Source organism: Jaculus jaculus, chromosome 11 (assembly GCF_020740685.1).
Source record: "Jaculus jaculus isolate mJacJac1 chromosome 11, mJacJac1.mat.Y.cur, whole genome shotgun sequence".
NCBI classification, from domain to species: domain Eukaryota; kingdom Metazoa; phylum Chordata; class Mammalia; order Rodentia; family Dipodidae; genus Jaculus; species Jaculus jaculus.
This window is the reverse complement of record NC_059112.1, coordinates 57672833-57695074: the sequence shown is the minus strand read 5'-3', so window position 1 is coordinate 57695074 and position 22242 is coordinate 57672833. Positions and strand designations below refer to the sequence as shown.

General features: G+C 44.6%; 2 protein-coding genes across 2 annotated transcripts in view; both read right to left on the bottom strand.

The window, feature by feature from the left end:
• Nucleotides 1-22242, bottom strand: part of Cfap99 (cilia and flagella associated protein 99) — a 93081-nt gene that overhangs the window by 61254 nt on the left and 9585 nt on the right. Inside the window, exon 2 of the mRNA XM_045161261.1 lies at nucleotides 18631-18759. Coding sequence (XP_045017196.1) covers nucleotides 18631-18744 — 114 coding nt within the window. The 5' untranslated portion in view covers nucleotides 18745-18759. The remainder of the gene's footprint in view (nucleotides 1-18630; nucleotides 18760-22242) is intronic.
• LOC123464462 (WD repeat-containing protein 3-like) lies at nucleotides 5482-6372 on the bottom strand. The gene has a single exon (XM_045161732.1). The coding sequence runs from the start codon at nucleotides 6239-6241 to the stop codon at nucleotides 5558-5560; it is 684 nt and encodes a 227-aa protein (XP_045017667.1). The 5' UTR covers nucleotides 6242-6372; the 3' UTR covers nucleotides 5482-5557.

The following is a 22242-nucleotide window of genomic DNA, read 5'->3' as shown; positions in this document are numbered from 1 at the left end:
ATCCCAGAGATGCAGGGATGGTTCAATATACGCAAATCTATAAATGTAATACATTATATAAATGGGTTGAAGGGCAAAAATCACATGATCATCTCATTGGATGCAGAGAAAGTATTTGACAAAATCCAACATCCCTTCATGATAAAAGTCCTACAGAGACTGGAAATAGAAGGAATATATCTCAATATAATAAAAGCTATTTATGACAAGCCTACAGCCAACATATTACTAAATGGGGAAAAACTGGAATCTTTTCCACTAAAATCAGGAACAAGACAAGGGTGTCCACTGTCCCCACTTTTATTTAATATAGTTCTGGAAGTCTGAGCCATAGCAATAAGGCAAGAGACACACATAAAAGGGATACAAATTGGAAAGGAAGAGATCAAGTTATCATTGTTTGCAGATGACATGATTCTATACATAAAGGACCCTAAAGACTCTACTAGCAAACTGTTAGAGCTGATCAAAACCTACAGCCATGTAGCAGGATACAAAATAAATACACAGAAATCAGTAGCCTTCATATATGCTAACAACAAACACATAGAGGATGAAATCAGAGAATCACTCCCATTCACAATTGCATCAAAGAAAATAAAGTTCCTTGGAATAAACCTAACCAAGGAAGTAAAGAATCTCTACAATGAGAACTTTAAAACACTCAATCGAGAAATTGCAGAAGACACTCGAAAATGGAAAAACATCCCCTGTTCCTGGATTGGAAGAATCCATATTGTGAAAATGGCAATCTTACCAAAAGCAATCTAGACATTTAATGCAATCCCTATCAAAATTCCAAAAGCATTCTTCATGGAAATAGAAAAAACAATCTGAAAATTCATTTGGAATCACAAAAAACCTTGAATATCTAAAATAATACTGAGCAACAAAAATAAGGCTGGTGGTATCACCATACCTGATTTTAACCTATACTACAGAGCCATAGTAACAAAAACAGCATGGTACTAGCACAAAAACAGACATGTAGATCAGTGGAACAGAATAGAGGACCCAGATGTAAGCCCAAGTAGCTATAGCCACCTGATATTCGATAAAAATGCCCAAAATACTCATTGGAGAAAAGACAGCCTCTTCAGCAAATGGTGTTGGGAAAACTGGATATATATCTGTAGAAGGATGAAAACAGATTCTTCTCTCTCGCCATGCACAAGAATTAAGTCCAAATGGATTAAAGACTTTAACATCAGACCTGAAACTCTGAAACTGCTAGAGGAAAAAGTAGGGGAAACCCTTCAACATATTGGTCTTGGCAAAGACTTTCTGAATACAACCCCAATTGCTCAGGCAATAAAACCACAGATTAATCACTGGGACCTCATGAAATTACAAAGATTTTGCTCTGCAAAGGACACAGTGAAAAAAGCAAAGAGGCAACCTACAGAATGGGAAAAAATCTTCGCCAGCTATATATCTGATAGAGGATTAATATCTAAGATATACAAAGAACTCAAAAAGTTAAATAATAAGGAATCAAACAAGCCCATCAAAAAATGGGCTATGGAGCTAAATAGAGCATTCTCAAAGGAAGAAATACAAATGGCATATAAGCATCTAAAAAAATGTTCCGTGTCACTAGCCATCAGGGAAATGCAGATTAAAACTACATTGAGATTCCATCTCACTCATGTCAGATTGGCCACCATCATGAAAACAAATGATCATAAATGTTGGCAGGGATGTGGAAAAACAGGAACCCTTCTACATTGCTGATGGGAATGCAATCTGATCCAGCCATTGTGGAAATCAGTGTGGAGGTTCCTAAAACAGCTAAAGATTGATCTACCATATGACCCAGCTATAGCACTCCTAGGCATATATCCAAAGGACTCATCTCATTTCCTTAGAAATACGTGCTCAACCATGTTTATTGCTACTCAATTTATAATAGCTGGGAAATGGAACCAGCCTATATGTCCCTCAACTGATGAATGGATAATGAAGATATGGCACATTTATACAATGGAGTTCTACTCAGCAGTAAAGAAAAATGAAGTTATGAAATTTGCAGAAAAACGGATGGACCCGGAAAGGATTATACTAAGTGCGGTAACCCAGGCCCAGAAAGCCAAGTGCCACATGTTCTCTCTCATATGTGGATACAGATGACTGTGGTTTTGCATGAGAATGAAAATACTTAGTAGCAGAGGCCAGTAAGTTAAAAAGGAGACATAAAGGGAAGAGAAAGGAAGGGAGGAAGGTACTTAATAGGTTGATATTGTAGATATGTAAGTACAATGATTGTGATGGTGAGGTAATATGATGGAGAATGGAATTTCAAAGGGGAAAGTGTGGGGGGTGGGGAAGGAGGGAATTACCATGGGATTTTTTTAATAATCATGGAAAATGCTAGTAATAATTTTAAAAATTAAAAAAATATATATATATATTTGTGTGTGCGTGAGAGAGAGAGAGAGAGAAGGAGAATAGGTATACCAGTACCTCTTATTTCTGGAAAAGAAAAAAAAACTCCAGATGCATAAACTACTTTGGTGGGTCTGGCCTCTATCTATCAAACCTCTCTTTTTCTTAGACATTTAAAAATGGTTTGTGTGTGTTGTGGTGTCTGTGTGGCATGTGTATTGATAGTGTATGTGCATAGGTAGTGTATGCATGTATGTGTGCAATTACATGAACCATGTGTACACATGAGGTCAGAGGTGAGCATCTGTGTTCTCCTCTTAGTATTCTGTGTGGCTTCCATGAGGAGAAGTCTCCCAGTGTACTTGAAACTGACATTTTTGGTCAATCTCACTGCCCAGCAGTCTCAGCAATTCTCCTGTCTCTGCTTCCTGAGGACTGGTGTTAAAGGCCAGTCAGCTTTTTACATGAGTGCTGGAGATTAAATGCAGGTCCTCTTGCTCATATGCCAAGTGCTCTTGCCTACTGCATAATCTCCCCAGCCTCTATTTTAGACATTAGTATATATTAGTTATACAAAATATCAGGTTTCAGTATATTCTAATTCATGTACATGATCCTCTTTGTTCAAATTCACTACCCATTACTCTCTCTTGTCCCCACTTCCCACTGGTTCCCTTTTGTATCAGCTACTTAATTTTTTTTTTTTTTTTTTTACAGAAAGAGAATATTGGCTTGCCAGGGCCTCAACTACTGCAATTGAACTCCAGATGCTTGTGCCACCTAGTGGGCATGTGAGACCTTGTGCTTGCCTCACATTTTGAAATGTTTCTCAGGCATTTCCTCTAAATCAGTCTCAGTGGAGGTAATTTCTGATGCATTAATACTTTTTGGTGAATTTATATTGTCTTGAATTTTTGGGTTTCTTGTATTATAATGTAGATTTTTGCATCTTGGATTAATTTAATGTTTGGATTTTCTAACTATCTGCAGTATTATTAGATATATCAATCAATCTGATGTTATATATCTTCAGGGTAGGAGCATAAGGTGCTAGGTGTGACTCTTAAGGCTCTCAGAGTATCTACAAAAGTGACCCTAGGTGGTGGGTTTGCCTGCTATGGGAGTATTCAAGTAGACTGAGTGGAATAAAATACAGGCAAATTCTGGAAGTTAACTAAACAATGTACACATTCAATGAAAAACAGCACAGAGTATTTACGCAAGAGTAGGTATTATGACAACCAGATCCTCTAACAAAGTCACAGTCCCTAAGGATGTGTGTTGCCCAACACCCTTAATCCTGTCAACTGGGGAGCTATGATTTCTGGTCTGTAGAGGGTTCCAAGGTCAGCTTGTGACCTAGTGAGACCCTTCCCCAATGAATGATAGAAGAGGAGACAAAGGCACTATAAATCAGGAAGCAACAAATGACAAGCCCCAAATATAGCTTATTTAAGAATGGCCAATCCTAGCATCCATCAGATTTAACATATAATTTGCCCTGGCATGGAAGGTGCAATTAGTACTTCTGATTCAAGCCTATATACCAGGCTTGTTTGGCGGTACTAACCTGGTGTAATCCCAGTTACCTTTTGGGATGGATTTGGTCTCAATTATGCTGCACACCTACTTGGGTCCCTCTTTGTGCTGTGGGCTTAGGTATGCTGGCTGGGTTGGTGTGTCGCTGCTCTGATTGCCTGTGCCAGGTGCTGTGTAGGTGAGCTCCCTTCCCCAGGTCTCTTTTGCTTGCTGGTACTTGCACTGGTGGAGGGGGAGGGGAGGCTGTGGATGGTGGCTGCAGTTCTCATGCTGGTCCTCACTATCCTCTTCCTCAGGAGCCACTGTTGGTCCCTGCCATCCTCCCTTCACATTTCTTGAGTTTACAGGGAGTTCCAGTGTGAGTGGAGAATCCCCTCACCTGGATTTTCCTGTGGCTCAGGCCAAGCCTTGCAGCTGTGGCCACACTGACCTGGTGCCACCTCTGCCTGCTTCTGTGGGCTCTAGACACTTTGGGTCTCTCCTACGTGTGTGCTGCAGTTGATAATTTCTTATACACCTCACTTTTTAGTAGAAGAGTGTATTTTGCTTTTAATTAATTAATTAATTTGATTTTTCCTCCCCTAGGCTGCTTTGGCATGATTCCTATGCCACCATCTTAACTCGAAGTGTCTGCCTCAAATTTTGTGCATTTGGCTTACATGGGATCTGGAGAGTGGAACATAGGTCCTTGGGCTTCACAGGCAAGTGCCTTAACTGTTCAGCCATCTCTCCAGCCCCTTTTTAATTTTTTTTTTGGTTTATTTTATTTATTTGAGAGTGACAGACAAAGAGAGAAAGAGGCAGATAGATAGAGAATGGGCGCGCCAGGGCCTCCAGCTGCTGAAAACAAACTCCAGACGCGTGCGCCCCTTTGTGCATCTGGCTAACATGGGTCCTGGGGAATCAAGCCTCGAACCGGGGTCCCTAGGCTTCACAGGCAAGCGCTTAACCGCTAAGCCATTTCTCCAGCCCCCCTTTTTAATTTTTAAAAATATTTATTTATTTATTTATTTGAGAGAGAGACAATGGGTGTGCCAGACATACCATGACCATGAACAAATGAACTCCAGACACATGGGCCACTTTGTGCATCTGGCTTACATGGGCACTGGGGAGTCAAATCTGTGTCCTTCATAGCAAATGCCTTAAGCCATCTCTCCAGCCTTGTATCAGCTACTTTTTAATTTTTATTATTTATTTTATTTTAATTTTTGTTTTTTTCAAGGTAAGGTCACACTCTTGCCTAGGCTGATCTGGATTTCACTATGTAGCCTCAGGATGGCCTCAAACTCACAACGATCTTCCTATCTCTGCCTCCCAAGTGCTGGGATTAAGGGCATGCAGCCCCACACCCAGCCTACTTTTTTTTTTTTTTTGGTGGTGCCTCGGTAGAATTTATTAGGGAAAATATTAGAGTCCTCAGCTCTCGAGAGTAGAAGATTTTTAAACTATTCATACTCTCAAGCCCCAAAAAAGTAGCCAGACCATACAGCCATGCTGGAATTCCCTCCGGCAAAGCTTGCTACCTCAGCATGAAATTTCACTTGGTGTTTTCAGGGTAATGCCAGCTCCTCCACAGCTCAGCTTACAAGCTTCTCTCAGAAGAAGACCAACAAGGCACAACATCTCAGTTTTAAGTCAATGTTAAGATCATCTTCTTCCTATTTCTCCTCTTCCTTTTCTTCTCTTCCAAGTGGCTAGTAGCATCAGCAAAGAACATAACTTCACTTTTTGCCTCACATTCCCTCTTGAGATAATCAAGACCTGCCATGTTGAAGCCAATAACATCTTGGACTTGTCTGACTTTTGAAATGGTTGTTTCCTTTAATTTTTCTATTACTGGTACAAGCATCTGGTTGCTGGTGATCTGGCCAAAGTGAATCCTGAGGAGGAAGAAAAGGTACCAACACAGAAGTTCAACATCAGAGCCCATCTGGATGAATTCATCAAAGAGCTGAAGAATGTCTGGAACATAAGAGAAAGGCTGCACGAGGAGAGACTCTTCCAGCTCACTTGACTTGACCCCTTTGAAAGTCTCTAGTACATAAGTTGAAGGTGAAATATTGCCATAAGCAATTAGGATGGGGTTCATGGGATGAGGAACCTCTTTTCCTGCAGCCTTACAAATGGCTTTGTGTTCTTTCATTTTCACAGTTTCCTCTCGGTACAGCTCAATGGCTTTCATGATCCTCTCGGCCGCTTTGACTGTTTCAATAGTTTTCTTTCCAGTAAAGTAACTGTCACCTTGAGTTTCCCCTGGAACTGCTGGTTGGTCTTCTTTGGCTACACTCTCTTCATATTCTGCTTCCCTTTGCATTTCCCTTTCCTCCTCAAGAATAAGAGGCTCTCTCGTTCTCTCCCAGAGTCTGAGATTTGTCGTGGGATGATGATACAACACAGTCTCCACTGGGACTTATAGCCAGACACCATATTTCCTGGTGGTGCCCCTCCAATGTCTGTATGTGCTCAAATTTGTCTGCATCCCACTGCTTAATCTTCTGGTCTTTCCCGCAGCGAAGAAGAGGTGAGACTTAGGTACAAACTGCAGGAACATCACACTGTCATCATGCGCAAAGAGAGACCTATGACAGTCCCCAAAGTCCAAACCCCAGATTTTCACATTCCTATCAGCAGAGCCTGTGTCTATTAGCATTCCATCATAAGAGATGTCCATGCATATAACAGGCAGTTTGTGTCCATACAATGAGAGGAAGAACTTTAAAGTGTCCACATAGAAAAGTTTCACAGTACAGTCTAGCAAAGACACAGCCAAAAGGTTTTGATTAGGAGAGCAACTGACACACAGGACCTCTTCATCTAGTTGCAAGGTTCGGGTCTGCCTCACAGACAGCCTTTTCGATACTACTTTCATCTTTTACCAACTCAAAATCCCAGAACATCACTGATGTATCAGCACCACCTGTCACAAAGCCACGCTGATCTGGAGAAACAGACATGGACCACAAAGCTCCACTATGAGCATCCACCGTCTCCAGTGGACTTCTGGAGGCCAAGTCATAAAGCTGCAGTTTCCCTGTCTTTGTTCCTATAACCACCTGCCTGTCACCACGAACAAAGAAGGAGCAGAGTGCATATTCACAGGCCATCGTGCGAATACATTGCAGTGTGGACCTGTTCCATATCTTAATGGAATCAGCTGCAGCTGAAAGCACAGCAATATTATCTGAGCTGAATGACAAAGTATGCATGTCACTGCGGTGACCACCCATGGTGATTCTGCCCATCCAGACAGGCTGAGGAGTAGGCAGGGATGCATTGAGAGAATACAATTCCACCTGGTTGTTTTGCAGCAGAAAGACTGCCTTAACTCTCCTTGAGGTGAATGAATCAAGTCAAAGGACTTGATCTTGGCAGAAGTTTTGATATTAGTCAACCGCTGGATTTCATCTTTCAGAGTCATTTCCCCAGTGATTTCAAAGTCCTCCTCTTCCTCCCCTTTGCAAGAACTTAATTTTGCTTTCTTTCTAGCTTTCTTCATTTTCTTATCCATTTTCTTCTGAACTTCCTCCTTGGAAAGGATGCAAAATACTTCTAGCACAGAATCAGTTCCATGGCAAGCAAGAATCTTTCCTGTCTTGTCAATGGCAAGGTTCACAACTCTGTCTCTTCCTTCACACATTATGGAACCAGCTTTTCTGCACGAAAGGATGCGATCCTGGGGTGTCTCATCAAACTCAAAGGAGCCATTTTCTGCTTCAGGTACTTCATGGATTCCAGGCGAAGAGTCTGATTTTCTTGGGCTCTGGTTCTTCTGGGTCATTAATCTCCTGCAGGTAGGTTATGTCCCAGGCCCTCAGTTCACTGTCAGAAGACCCATTGATTAGTCGCCTTTCTTCTGACACCAGAACCAACCCCCATACCTTGGATCCAGAAGCCAGCCTGCCTCCTAGATGATCATACTTCAAGCTGGTGACAGCTGCTTTGTGTCCATTGAAGGTCACGTTTCCTTCCCCACTAAGGAGACTGAAGATTCAGATGGACCCATCCTCATAACCGACAGCTAAATGTAGCCCATCCGGGGAGGGGCATAAGCAAGTGACTTCTTGTTTAAGCCCGCGAAGGATAAGGATCTCAGCCCGCGCGAGGCTGGAGCTAGCGCAGCAGCCCCAGCCTACTTTTTAAAAGTTTACTTATTTATTTTTTTTCAATTTTTTAAAACAACTTCCATGATTATAAAAATATCACATGGTAATATCCTCCCTCCCTCCACTTTCCCATTTGAAAACTCCATTCTCCATCACATCCCTTCCTCTTCTAAATCAGTCTCTCTTTTATTTTGATGTCATGATCTTTTCCTCCTCTTATGATGGTCTTGTGTAGGTACTGTCAGGCACTGTGAGGTCATGGATATCCAGGCCATTTTATGTCTGGAGGAGAACGTTGTAAGGAGTCCTACCCTTCCTTTGGCTCTTACATTCTTTCTGCCACCTCTTCCGCATTAGACCCTGAGCATTGGAAGGTGAGATAGAGATATTGCACTACTGAGCACTCTGGTCGCTTCTTTCTTTTTTTAATCTTATTTTATTTTATTTTTCTTTTTTTGTTTATTATTCATTTATTTGAGAGTGACAGACAGAGAAAGAGGGAGAGAGAGAGAGAGAATGGGCGTGCCAGGGCTTCCAGCCACAAACTCAAGACACATGCGTCCCCTTGTGCATCTGGCTAACGTGGGTCCTGGGGAATCAAGCCTCGAACTGGGATCCTTAGGCTTCACAGGCAAGAGCTTAACCACTAAGCAATCTCTCCAGCCCCTTATTTTATTATTTCTCAATTTTAAACAACATTTTCCATGATTCTAAAAAATATCCCATGGTAATACCCTCCCCCCTTTCCCCTTTGAAATTCCATTCTCCATCATATCTGCTCCCCATCTCAATAAGTCTCTCTTTTATTTTGATGTCGTGATCTTTCCCTCCTCTTATGATGGTCTTGTGTAGGTAGTGTCAGGCACTTTGAGGTCTTGGATATCAAGGCCATTTTATGTCTGGAGGGAGCATGTTGTAAGGAGTCCTACCCTTCCTTTGGCTCTTACATGCTTTTTTTGGGGGGGGGTGCATTTATTTTTTAATTTTTTATTTTTTCACAATTTTTATTAACATTTTCCATGATTATAAAAAATATCCCATGGTAATACCTCCCCCCCTCTGCACTTTCCCCTTTGAAATTCCATTCTCCATCATATTACCTCTCCATCTCAATCATTCTACTTACATATATACAATACCAACCTATTAAGTACCCTCCTCCCTTCATTTCTCTTCCCTTTATATCTCCTTTTTAACTTCCTGGCCTCTGCTACTAAGTATTTTCCTTCTCACGCAGAAGCCCAATCATCTGTAGCTAGGATCCACATATGAAAGAGAACATGTGGCGTTTGGCTTTCTGGACCTGGGTTACCTCAGTATAATCCTTTACAGATCCATCTATTTTTCTACAAATTTCATAACTTCATTTTTCTTTACCACTGAGTAGAACTCCATTGTATAAATGTGCCACATCTTCATTATCCACTCATCAGTTGAGGGACATCTAGGCTGGTTACATTTCCCAGCTATTATATATTGAGCAGCAATAAACATGGTTGAGCACGTACTTCTTTTGCTTTTGGAATTTTGATAGGGATTGCATTAAATGTGTAGATTGCTTTTGGTGAGATTGCCATTTTCACAATATTGATTCTTCCAATCCAGGAACAAGGAATGTTTTTCCACTTTCTAATGTCTTCTGCAATTTCTTGCTTGAGAGTTTTAAAGTTCTCATTGTGGAGATTCTTTACTTCCTTGGTTAGGTTTATTCCAAGGAACTTTATTTTCTTTGATGCAATTGTGAATGGGAGTGATTCTCTGATTTCATCCTCTGTGTGTTTGTTGTTAGCATATATGAAGGCTACTGATTTCTGTGTATTTATTTTGTATCCTGCTACATGGCTGTAGGTTTTGATCAGCTCTAGCAGTTTGCTAGTAGAGTCTTTAGGGTCCTTTATGTATAGAATCATGTCATCTGCAAACAATGATATCTTGATCTCTTCCTTTCCAATTTGTATCCCTTTTATGTGTGTCTCTTGCCTTATTGCTATGGCTAAGACTTCCAGAACTATATTAAATAAAAGCGGGGACAGTGGACACCCTTGTCCTATTCCTGATTTTAATGGAAAAGCTTCCAGTTTTCCCCCACTTAGTAATATGTTGGCTGTAGGCTTGTCATAAATAGCCTTTATTATATTGAGATATGTTCCTTCTATTCCCAGTCTCTGCAGGACTTTTATCATGAAGGGATGTTGGATTTTGTAGAACGCTTTCTCTGCATCTAATGAGATGATCATGTGATTTTTGTCCTTCAACCAATTATATAATGTATTACATTTATAGATTTGCATATATTTAACCATCCCAGTATCTCTGGGATAAAGCCTACTCTGGTCACTTCTTTCCAGCACTATGATACCTTCTGAGTCATCCCAAGGTCACTGCCATCTGAAAAGAGAAGATTCTCTACCAAAAATGAGAGTAGCATTAATATAAGGGTATGAATATCAAGAGAAGTGCTTATTGGGCAGTTTGATAAGCATAGTATATACATTTAGCCAGACAGCAACAGACGTTACACCCCTAGGGCTCATGGCTACCCCTGTTTTAAATTTTCAGTATCAGGGATGTATTCCCTCCCATGGAGCAAGCCTCCAGTCCAATTGGAGGGCAGTTGGTTTCCACCATGATAGATGTATCACTATTGCACCCATTGGCTCATTTGGCCTGGCTTGCCAAATATAAGGCTTGCAGTGTCCACTGTTGAGTATCTTCACTGGTGGTATCTCTTTCTCCCATTGAGCTACATGTAGAATGGCTTCTTTCAGCTTTCTGTCAGCTGGTCTACATGGAGGAGGTTCTCAGCTCAGTTCTAGCAGGATTTCTCAGTGGTCTTGCAGCCCAAGTATGTGGAGTCTTCAGCAATAGGGTCTTACCATCTCTTCCTGCTGGGAAACCAAGGGCTTCAGCAATGGCCTATAATGTTTTGGGGGCATCAGGGACCTCCCTGACCAACAACTCACTGGAAGGTATTTCATCCCTGGCACTAAAAATTTTCTAGCAACAATCTACAACTCCTGAGTGTTCCATTGTCCAAAAAAGTAGGATTCCATATGATTTATTTATATCCTCTTAGATTTTGATTAGCCCTCCCTCCACCTTTCCTTTACTCGATCTCCTCCCCTGACCTCACTTTGGGCCTTTTCATCCCCATTAATCTATTCTTCTACTTACATATATATAATACCATCTTATTAAGTACTCCTTCCCCTCTTTTCTCTTCAATTTATAGCTCTGCTGACCTCTGCTACTGAGTTTTTTCCTTCTCGCACAGAAACCCAATCACATATGAGAGACAACTTGTGATGCTTGGGTTTCTGGACCTGGGTTACCTAACTTAGTACAATCCTTTCCAGATACATCCATTTTCTTGCAAATTTCATAACTTGTTTTTTCTTTACTGCTGAGTAGAACTCCATTGTATAAATGTGCCATATCTTCATTATCCACTCATCAGTTGAAAGATATCTAAGCTGGTTCTATTTCCCAGCAATTGTGAATTGAGCAGCAATACACATGGTTGAGAAAGTATTCCTTTTTCTCTTCTTTTCTTTTTTTTTATTTGAGAGCGACAGACACACAGAGAAAGACAGATAGAGGGAGAGAGAGATAATGGGCACGCCAGGGCTTCCAGCCTCTGCAAACAAACTCCAGATGCGTGCGCCCTCTTGTGCATCTGGCTAACGTGGGACCTGGGGAACTGAGCCTCAAACCGGGGTCCTTAGGCTTCACAGGCAAGCGCTTAACCGCTAAGCCATCTCTCTAGCTCTTAGCAAGTATTTCTAAGGTAATGAGATGAGTCCTTAGGATATATGCCTAGGAGTGTTACAGCTGGGTCATATGGTAGATCAATTTTTAGCTGTCTTAGAAGCCTCCACACTGATTTCAACAATGGTTGGACCAGATTTCATTCCCACCAACAGTGGAGAAGTGTTCCTCTATTTCCACATCCTCGCCAGCATTTATGGTCATTTGTTTTTATGATGGTAGCCAATCTGATAGGAGTGAGATGGAATCTCAAAGTAGTTTTAATCCGCATGTCCCTGATGACTAGGGACGTAGAACATTTTTTTTTTAGATGTTTATATGCCACCCGTATTTCTTCTTTTGAGAACTCTCTATTTACTTCCATAGCCCATTTTTTAATTGCCAGCCTACTTTAAAATTTTTATTTTATTTGTAAGCAGAGAAAGATAGAGAGTAGAGAGACAGAGAGAATAGGTGCACCAGGGCTTCCAGCTACTGCAAACAAATTCCAGATGCATGTGCCACTTTGTACATCTGGCATTATGTGGGTTCTAGGGAAATCAAAATTGGGTCCTAAGGCTTCACAGGCAAGTATCTTAACAGCTAATCCATCTCTCCAATGCCTCAAATACTTTTTTGTTTTGTTTTTAATTTTATTATTTATTTTATGAGAGACACAGAGAGAGAGAATTGATGCACCAGGGCCTCTAGCCAGTGCAATCAAACTACAGACATGTGCGCCATCTTGTGAAGCATGTGCAACCTTGTGCACATGCATCACCATGTGCATATTGCTTGCGTGGGTTCTGGAGAGTCAAACCTGGGTCCTTAGGCTTCACAGGCAAGTGCCTTAACTGCTAAGCCATCTCTCTAGCCCCTCAGCTATTTTTTTTAATTTTTAATTTTATTTAGTTATGAAAGAATGGGTACACTAGGACCTCTAGCCACTGCAAATAGACTCCAGAGGCATGTACCACCATGTCCATCTTGTTTATATGGGTCCTGGGAATTAAACTTGGGTCCTTAGGCTTTGTAAACAAGTGTCTTAACCATTAAGTCATTTCTCCAGCCCTGAAAAAATATTTTTATTGTCAGGCGTGGTAGTGCACGCCTTTAAAAAAAAAATTTATTTGTTTGACAGAGAGAGGGAGACCAAGACAGAGGGAGTCAGAGAGAATATGGGTATACCAGGGCCTCCTCTCAGTGTAAATGCCACTTTGGGTATCTAGCTTTACATGGGTACTGGGGAATTGAACCTGGGCCTTCAGTCTTTTCAAGCAAGTGCTTTTATCTACTGAGCCATCTCTTCAGTTCTATATCAACCACTTTTTGACAAAAGCAACTTAAGTAAATGCAAATGAATTCCAGAGGCATGCAGCACCTTGTGTCCCACAGTTCTTAAATCCAAGAGAATGGTACTGGCTCCTGCTCTACTTATAGTAACAACCTCATGCTGCTGCAGGTGTGACAGAAAAGAGGAAGAGCAAGGGCTTGCTTTGCTTGGTAACAGCTACTCTCTTGATAACTAAGTCCACACAGAAAGAGTGATAACTCCCCAAGTAGATATATGAATCCACCTCCTGCTAGGCCATGCCTCCCCACTCTGGTGCTGAGGGAGTCAGCCTCAATGTGAGTCTGGGTGGGCAAACTACATTCAGATAAATGTAATATTTATGTAATTAGTTGGTGAGTGTGATGTATGGCTTTGTGTGTGTGCAGATGCATTTGCACGAGGAGTTCAGAGTAGAACATCAGGTGTTCTCCTCCATTGCTCTTGTGTGTGGTTTCCTTGAGACCAAATCTCTCAGTAAATCTGGAGCTAGCATTTTTGGTCAGTCTTACTGACCAGTAAGACCCAACATTTCTTCTGTTTCTGCACTCTAGTGCTGTACCCAACATTTTTTTTTGGGGGGGGTTAGGGTTTTACTGTAGTCAAGGCTGACCTGGAATTCATTATGTAGTCTCAGGGTGGCCTCAAATGCATGGTGATCCTCCTACCTCTGCTTCCCAAGTGCTGGGATTAAAGGCGTGCACCACCATGCCTGGCCTTACCCAACGTTTTTTTTTTTTTTTTTCTGGGGAAAAAAAAGGTTTATTTTGGCTTATAGGCTCGGAGGGAAGCTCCATGATGACAAAGGAAAATGATGGCATGAGCAGAGGGTGGACATCACCCCCTGGCCAACATAAGGTGGAAAATAGCAACAGGATGGTGTGCCAAACACTGGCCTAGGGTGGTTTAATTCAGGTGTTCCCCATAAACTAAGGTGGCAGTGGGCATAGCAAAGAAATATTCAAACAATACAAGATTTAAAACAACCAGGGAGAACATCAAACTGTAGGTTCAACTCAACTCTAGCCAGTGACAAGTCTCCAAGTCTGATAATTCTAACCAGCAACAAGTTTCTGGAGCTCCAATTCTGCCCATCCAGGTAGGATACTGACAGTCCTGGAAAACTTTATCCAAGTCTGTTAGCTCTCCTTGGAAGCCATCTCATGATCCCAGCATCTCCACTGTTACCCCACTTTTTATGGGGGTACTAGTGATCAAATTTAGGTCTCCATGATAGCACAATAAGTGCTCTTACCACCTCCCCGGCTCCTTAATTTTTCTTAATCAGACACAAGGCAGACCTGGCCACTCTAGAAAAGAACTACAGAAGAACACTGCACACAATTTTGAACAAGGCCAACACATTAAACATTATAATAAGCATTAGTGTGGAACTTCTCTCAGAAATTGATGGAAGAGTAAATACCAGGCTAGCCCTGCCATTCACTGGTCCCTGCCTTCAGGCCTTTCAGGACCAGGACCTCCTCCCCTCTAAACCCTTTATAACAGTTCCTCAATCGTTCCCCTTCCCTCTGGCTGTAGTGTGGTGGCACTAAACTCTGCTCATCCCTGGGCTGTCTGACTAACTGGTGACCTGAGCTTTTTCTACTAGTCTATCCCTGACCTTTCATTCTGCTCACAACCCCTCTGCTCATGGGCAAAGGCCTGCATGATGAATAACCTGGTTCTGTAGGTTCTGTACATAGGCTCTGGGAGTCCTCCTGGCCCATTCACCCCTGCCATAGTTCAGGATCCCTTGCTTCCAGGGTTTTCCCTTGGGCAACTCCCTTTGCTCAGAAACCTCCTCTCCAGAAAATATCCCTCATAATGAGGTCCTTCATCATGGCTTGGCTGCCACTGGGCAAAGTCTGGATAGCTGCCTGTGGAAGTCATGGCACCCCCACATATGTTCCCAGGCCTGTGTGGATCCTCTGAGCATTCCTGTCCCCAGTCTGAACAGGCTAGGGAGCTTTGGGTACAGGAAGTAGCCAAAGTGGTACCCACAGACTGATACCACCTGGACCCCTGTTCAGAATACTCAGCCCCAGGGCAGTGCTCTAATGACTCAGGCTTGTCCAAAGGGATGGTAGTTAACCAGAAATGTAGACAGGAGCTGTGAGCTAGACCTTCAAGGCTGCCTGGCACCAAGGCCCAGCAACTTCATGGGTGTGGGAACAGGCTCTCTCTATGTCTGTCCCCTCCCTGAGACCCAACCAAGGCAGCCTAAGAGAATACAGTCTGCTGCAAGCTCCAAGGTACCAGCTCAGCTTTATTTCATCTGTACAGACTGTACCTCCAAGTGAGGTTGCATTCACACTAAGCAGGGGCAATGACTGCTGCACAGCTGGGGGCACACCATCTCCCCACTGTGTGCCCTTCCCCAAAGCCTGCTGTTCAGACTTTGCCCAGAGATCCCATGTATTGCAAAACTTTCCAGCAGGTGGAATTCCTAGCCTTGATCTCAAAGTCAGGATGCTATATCAACTTCCTGATAGCTAGAGATGAAAGTGAGCTGTCCAAACTAGGTCATAGCTATGGCCCCATTCCACTTGGACTTCAGAGGGACTTTAGGCAGTAGCTGGAAGGACCAGCATTTCTGAGCAGAACAGCTTCTGCACTTGAAGTGGCTGGCTATCTGTGCCATCTCTGTAGTGCTAGCCTGACCCCCTTCATGTGTCAGTTCTTTTCATTGCTGCCAACTTACAGGTGGTCATTGGGGTACTGGGCTTCCCATGGAAAGGCACATGGATGATCATGACATTGTGACATGCCAAATGACAACTAGGGCTAATCAATAATCTGTTGGTTGTTCATAACAACAAAAATGTCCCAAAGAATGTGTTGCAGTAATCTTGTTTTTCTGCAACAGTCATCAAGGAACAGCAGTAGTAACTTCTCCCTTCCTTTCCCCTGAGAAAGACACCTTCTTTTCCAACAGGGACATGAATGAGCTGAATAGCCCAGGGGAGCATGTGAGGTGTTCCAGGAGGGGGAAGTGGCAAGCATGGTGAAGCTCCAAGAGGGTAGTATGGCCAGCAGAGTAGACATAGGGTAGATGGAAAAACTGTGAGGGCATGGCCTCGATTCTGGGTGCTGTGGTACCCTGAGGCTCTCATCAGTAAGGCACACCTTCTATGTCATATATGTGGGGAGGACAGTGAAAAAGGGCAGAGAGACAAGAATAAACCTTGGCAGTAAACAGGACAGGGGCTCTGCCACTGCCAAGATAGGGGGAGGTGTGGCTCCCACCTGAGCAAGTGGATGCAACTGTTGATGACTGAACTTGGTCCTCTGAGATGAGCAGCTTGTGTTGGGGTTTGGGTGTACTTTCTCTGGAAAGGTCAGAGGGCATCTCAGTGACATGCCACTTGTCATTATATCTGGGCCTGGAGAGAGGGAAGGGTTAGAGGTGAGGTGACTGGGAGCTTCCAATAAGGACCCTGACTGATGATCCCAGCAAGGAGAGGCCAGAGCCTGAGTAGGAACAGCACTGGATAGAAGGAGACCCAGAGCAGGCAATGCTCCAGGTGCCAACTGCAATGTGCCAGATGAGGAGGCAGGGGCAGCCTGGGCAGAGGTGGGCATAGAGGTCTAGTGAAAGGAAGTGGGGACCTTATTGGAGCTGTCATGGGAGAGTGGGCAAGGTCTGCTTGTCAGGTGTTGTGGTTTTAATGCTTAACCCTCAAAATCTCATGAATGTTTACAATTGCTATTGTACATGTTCAGGTAGAATCTCTGAGGAACATGGTACATCTGTCTAACTCCTTCTTGCCTCCTACCATGGAATGCAGTATGAAGCTCCCACCAGATCCTGGTGACTCCATTTTGGACACTCCAGTCTCCAGAACCATAAGAATTATATTCCATTACTCACAACTACCCAGTCTCAGGCCATGCAGCAGCACTCAGCCTGAGACCATGCCTAAGGGAGAGGTATGAGCTCCAGTCAGAGCCACTAGCAGGGCTTTTGTTGAAAGTGGACCCTTGTAACAGGACCTGTGAGGACTTGGAGTTCAGAAGCCTTTGTGGTTGATGGGCAAGCAGTGGGAGAGGCAAAGCAGTTATATTTGAGCACTGAGCAGGCCCAAGGGGCTGGGCTGGAAGCAGGTTCAGGTAAGCTGTTCAGGAGGCAAACACGTGAGGGCTGGGCCCTAGACAGGCTTCTGGACTGCTGGAAACTATGCACTGGCCAGGCAGGCCCTGTGGGAACTGTACATGGGCTGGGCTAATAAAAGGGGGTTGTGCCACTGGGCCTGGCCCAGATCTTTTTGTCACTTCCTCAAAGTGTTTAGTCTCAGAAAGAGCCGAGAGGCAAAGAAGTGCTAAAGTAGGGGCAACCTCTGGAGGGCTTTGATTACAGATGGACCTTGTGTCTCACATGCACCCAGTTCTTACTGAATATAGGCTCTAGCCCTATACCTAGGTACCCCTTCCAGAAATTGGGGAGTAGCTTTCTCTTATAGGAGAGGCCTTATCCCAAGAACTAGCCTTTGCCTCTCCATCTCTCACTGTGAGTTTTTTGGCTGCTATCCCACAAGGCTTGTCCGTGGCCTGTAGGCAGAGTAGAGGTGACCCTTGTGCTAGTGATGGGATGGAGATTGTGGTGTGGCCACAGCCATGTCCTTGAGGGGCATAGATATAAACCAATCCACATAGGCCAAGAAAAGCTGGCTACAGGTCACAATTACAGACAAATCTTCTCTAATTGGCAGTCAGTGACAACAGCAAGGGTGGAGATGCACTCCTCGGTAGATGGATAGGAACATTCATGTGACAGTCCTCTAGCATGTCCCTTGATGGACCTGCCTTCCCCCATCCATCCAACAGCCATAGTTCCATATTCCTAAAGGAAGGATTGGAGCAATCTCAGCTGCTTAGGCACTTGCCCTTGATGGATGTGGGGTCAGAGACTGCCATTGGGGGGGGGGGTCCAGGGCTCAGTCCTTCACTCCCATGAACCAGTCTCCAGAGTTGAAATGGAAGAAAAGGACCTTGTGCACATACAGACATAGGAGTTGAGGAGCTGGGTGGCCAGCCTCTTTGAAGAGGGTCTATTATATCTAAGTGTAGACAGGAAGATAACGCAGGTGGGGCTCATTGCCCAGGCCAGGCCCTGCCTCTCTGTTGGAGGCCATGTCAGCTAGACACAATCCAGCACAATGTGTAGCCATGTTGCTGCTGCCCTAGCTGTTCTGGGCACATGGCCACCAACCTGCCACCGTGAGACCAAAGCTGCCTCTGCTTAACTGTGTTGGTGGGGGACAGAACAACTGGGATTCATGAACAATGTATCTTCCTTAGAGCCAGATCTCATGTCCTCAATGCTACAGGGTGCTCTCTCATGGAAAATGGTTATCTGTGGAAGGCAGGCACCACTGCCCCCTTTCTGATAGAGCACCTTGCCCTAGATTTCTCTCCATAGGAAGGAATGGATTTCATACTGTTTTCTGGAAATCAAAATGCCAGGTGACACATGTCACTGATGCAACCGCCCAGGAGCCTGAATGGCTACCCTGACCCTACCTGCTGTAGTGAGGTGGACACCGCCTCCAGGAACTGCTCAGGGTTGCTCTTCTCAGACTTAAGTTTTTCCAGTTGTTCTATCACAATTTCAATGCATTTTCCATAGTAGTCCATATTCTCTGAAGGGCCCTAAAAACAAGCCGTTATAGGTCACATTTTCCATGATCTCTGATTGTGTCCTTAGTTAGTAGCAGAAGCAGCTACAGCATCCTCATCCACACTGGCAGGAAGTTCACCAGGGTGCCAGGGCCCTTAAATAGTGAGGGATGTTGGAGGCAAGTGGGCTTAGATAACCTGAGACTTACTTTCTGGACAGATTCCCTCAGCCCTCTGGTACCCTGCCTGACCTTGGTGAACCCATCCTCAGATCATCACTTTCCAGGCCTTCTCTGTCCAGCACCCAAGGCTCCCAGGCTCCTGTGGCCCCACAGTCATGCTTTGGGTAGAATCACTGCTGGAGGAGGCTTAGGTCAGAGAGCAGGCTTCTAAGTATTCCTCAGCCCAGCTGGGAAGGGTGGCTATTTCCTCAACAGACTGATGACCTGAGGGTGGGTTCACCAAGGCCATGAACATGCCCTGGAATTGAAGAATGAAGTTTTCTAGAAGAACAGGGCATGCGAGGCCCCTACACAAGGAGAAATGGTGATTCACGTTCAACACTCAGTGGTGGTAAGGGCTCTGGGGGACCTTAGGGTACAGTGCCCAAGGATCTAGAGAAGCACCTGCTAGCTCTTGGGGACCACCTACAGCTCTGAAGACCTGCTTATTCTGAGCAATTCTAGAGAGGGACAGGTGTGGTCCTGGAGAGCTAGGCTGAGCCCACAGGAGTGTGGTTGTGGGGAAGATGCAGGTGACTTTAAGAGTGCCAGTCAGTAGGTGACAAGACAAGAATGCCAGGACAGGAGGGTGAGACTTCCCTGCTATCTCTAAGAGGAGTCTTTCTGGGAAGCTTCACCAAGCAGTGAGGGGGAAAGGCCAGTGCCCGCCTCACCAAGGCCTAGCATCCCTTTACCCCTAGCTGCTTGTTGGGCTGTCACCACCAAAACTGAGGCCTGACCTGGGATGTCTCCTCAGAGTTGCCAACACAGAAGGCAGCACTAGCATCTCTGAGAATGGCTTCCTAGAGTCTGGAAACTGACTTGAAGCTCCCGGAAAATTGAGCAAGCAAGCTCCTGAGGACTGAGCAAGCAAGCTGCAGGTACCATCAGGACTCTGTCCCTGTCCAGTCACGAAGACCTGCACCAGGGCCCATTTTCTCATATTTGCAGACCCATAGGACCACCTCGTGGTGGATTCCTCATGGGTTAGTGGGGTCCTGATGAGGGACAGGGGGAAAATTGTTCTTTTGTTTCTTTTAATATTTTTTGTTTATTTTATTTATTTGAGAGTGACAAAGAGGCAGAGAGAGAGAGAGAGAATGGGTGTGTCAGGGCCTCCAGCCACTGCAAATGAACTCCAGATGCCTGTGTCCCCTTGTGTATCTGGCTAATGTGAGTCCCTCAGGGAATCAAGCCTTGAACTGGGGTCCTTAGGCTTCACAGGCAAGTGCTTAATCACTAAGCCATCTCGCCAGCCCTCCCCCCTTTTTTTTTGTTTTCTGAGGTAGGGTCTCACTCTGGCCAGGCTGACCTGGAGTTCACTATGTAGCCTCAGGGTGGTCTTGAACTCATGGCGATCCTCCTGCCGCTATCTCCCGAGTGCTGGGATTAAAGGCCTGCATCACTATGCCCATCTTAAGACTGTCTTTTTAATTTGACTTGGAGGATGCAAGATTAAATGCATCACAGAGATCCATCCACACACATGGAGAGACTCCATGGCCAGGCATCACCCTGGGCATGACTAGAAGTGTGTTTGAGGCTGACTTGCCTCAATGACTGGCTTTTTCTGCCCTTTGCAGCCTTCTTCTCCAGAGACTGTCCACTGGAGCTGCCACACTTCACAGGTGCCTCTGCTGTTAGGAGGCTGGGTGGTGAGAGAAAGGTGAGTCCCATAGAGGTCCCCTATGTCTTCTCCTCCTCCTCTGGTTATTCAGGTCACCTCAGACCAGTGAGTCTCCTGGGGTGGAGTTTTTAATGTTGTGAACAGAGGCTGGGCCAGTATTTTCTAGGGACCATTGCCCTACTCTGTTCCCTACTCCACAATGGACTCTGAACAAGATATGGATGGTCTTGTGCTCAAAGGCTACGTAGGCCTCTCTGAATGGTTTCCTCTCCTCAGTAGGAGCTAAGCAGGCCAGAGGCCTGGTCCTGGTAACATAGATAGATCCAAACAACTGTCACATAGAAGTTCAAAAAGGATGGACTTTTCTTCCTTTGTTCCTTTCTTCCTTCCTTCCCTTCCCTTTCCTTTCCTGCCCTTTCTTTCCTTTTCCCTCTGTCCTTCCCTCTTCCTTTCTTACTTTTTTTTGGTTGTTTGAGGTAGGGTCTCACTCTAGCCCAGGCTGACTAGGAATTCACTATATAGTCTCAGGGTGGCCTTGAACTTGTGGTGATCCTCCTACCTCTGCCTCCTGAGTGCCTGCCTGGTTGGCTTTCTTTCCCTTCCTTCCTTCCTTCCTTCCTTCCTTCCTTCCTTCCTTCCTTCCTTCCTTCCTTCCTTTCTTCTTTTCTATGTGTGTGTGTGTGTGTGTGTGTGTGTGTGTGTGTGTGTATGTAGTTTGTATAGTGTACTGGGGCCTCTTGCTACTGCAAATGAAAACCAGACTCTTTTGTACCACTTTCTGTGCCCCGCTTATTTGGGTGGCTTGGAAATTGAAATCAGGCTGGCAAGCTTTGCAAGCAAGTGTGTTTGACTCCTAAGCCATCTTTCCAGCTCTACCCCTTCCAGATTGTATTGTTGGGGGGGGGGGCACAGCTCCACCTGTGGTACTGCTGGGTGTTAGAAGGCTTCCTGCAGGCCTAGGAAAGGATGAGCTCAGGTGCTTAGAAATCTTAACCCCACTGTTATCACAGTCACCCACACTAAGGTACATTTTTTGTCTGTCTGTCTGTCTATCTATCTATCTATCTATCTATCTATCTATCTGTCATCATCTGAGAGAGATAGAGAAAAAGGCAGAGAGAGAGAGAGAGAGAATAAGAATATAGTCACACCAGGGCCTCTATCCAGTGCAAATAAGCTTGACATATGCGCCACCTTGTGTATCTGGTTTACATGGGTCCTGGGTCTTTTGGCTTTGAAGGCAAGCACCTTAACCACTAACTCATCTCTCCAGCCCTGAGGTCCTGTTATAATTGCCACAGCATAATGAAGGTCTTTGAGGTTTCAGTGGGGGCCATCCTTCACCAGGCAGGGAAAACCAATGGGTAGCCTCAGCTCCCACTGAAGAGTTCTAATTTTTTTTTTGCAGCCATGGGTAGTGTCCCGCTGACTGAATGGGAGTGTCAACACCCCCAGATCTACAGTGCCCCTCAGGAGAAGGACAGGGCCACCTGCAGAGCAGTAAGCAGAGGAAAGGCCCAACCCCTTGTTTAAGGTTCAGGAGTTTGAGCTCCTGCAGCCAAACAGGCAGGTACACCAAGGCCATTGCCGGAGTGGGGCTATGTACTCCTCCTTGTAGCCTGAGTCTGCTCTGTTCTGCTGGACAACCAAAGACAAGTGGCTTAGCCT

Excerpts from the sequence above, each read along its gene's own strand:
- LOC123464462 (XM_045161732.1), bottom strand. The coding sequence starts at position 6,241 with ATGCAAAGGGAAGCAGAATATGAAGAGAGTGTAGCCAAAGAAGACCAA.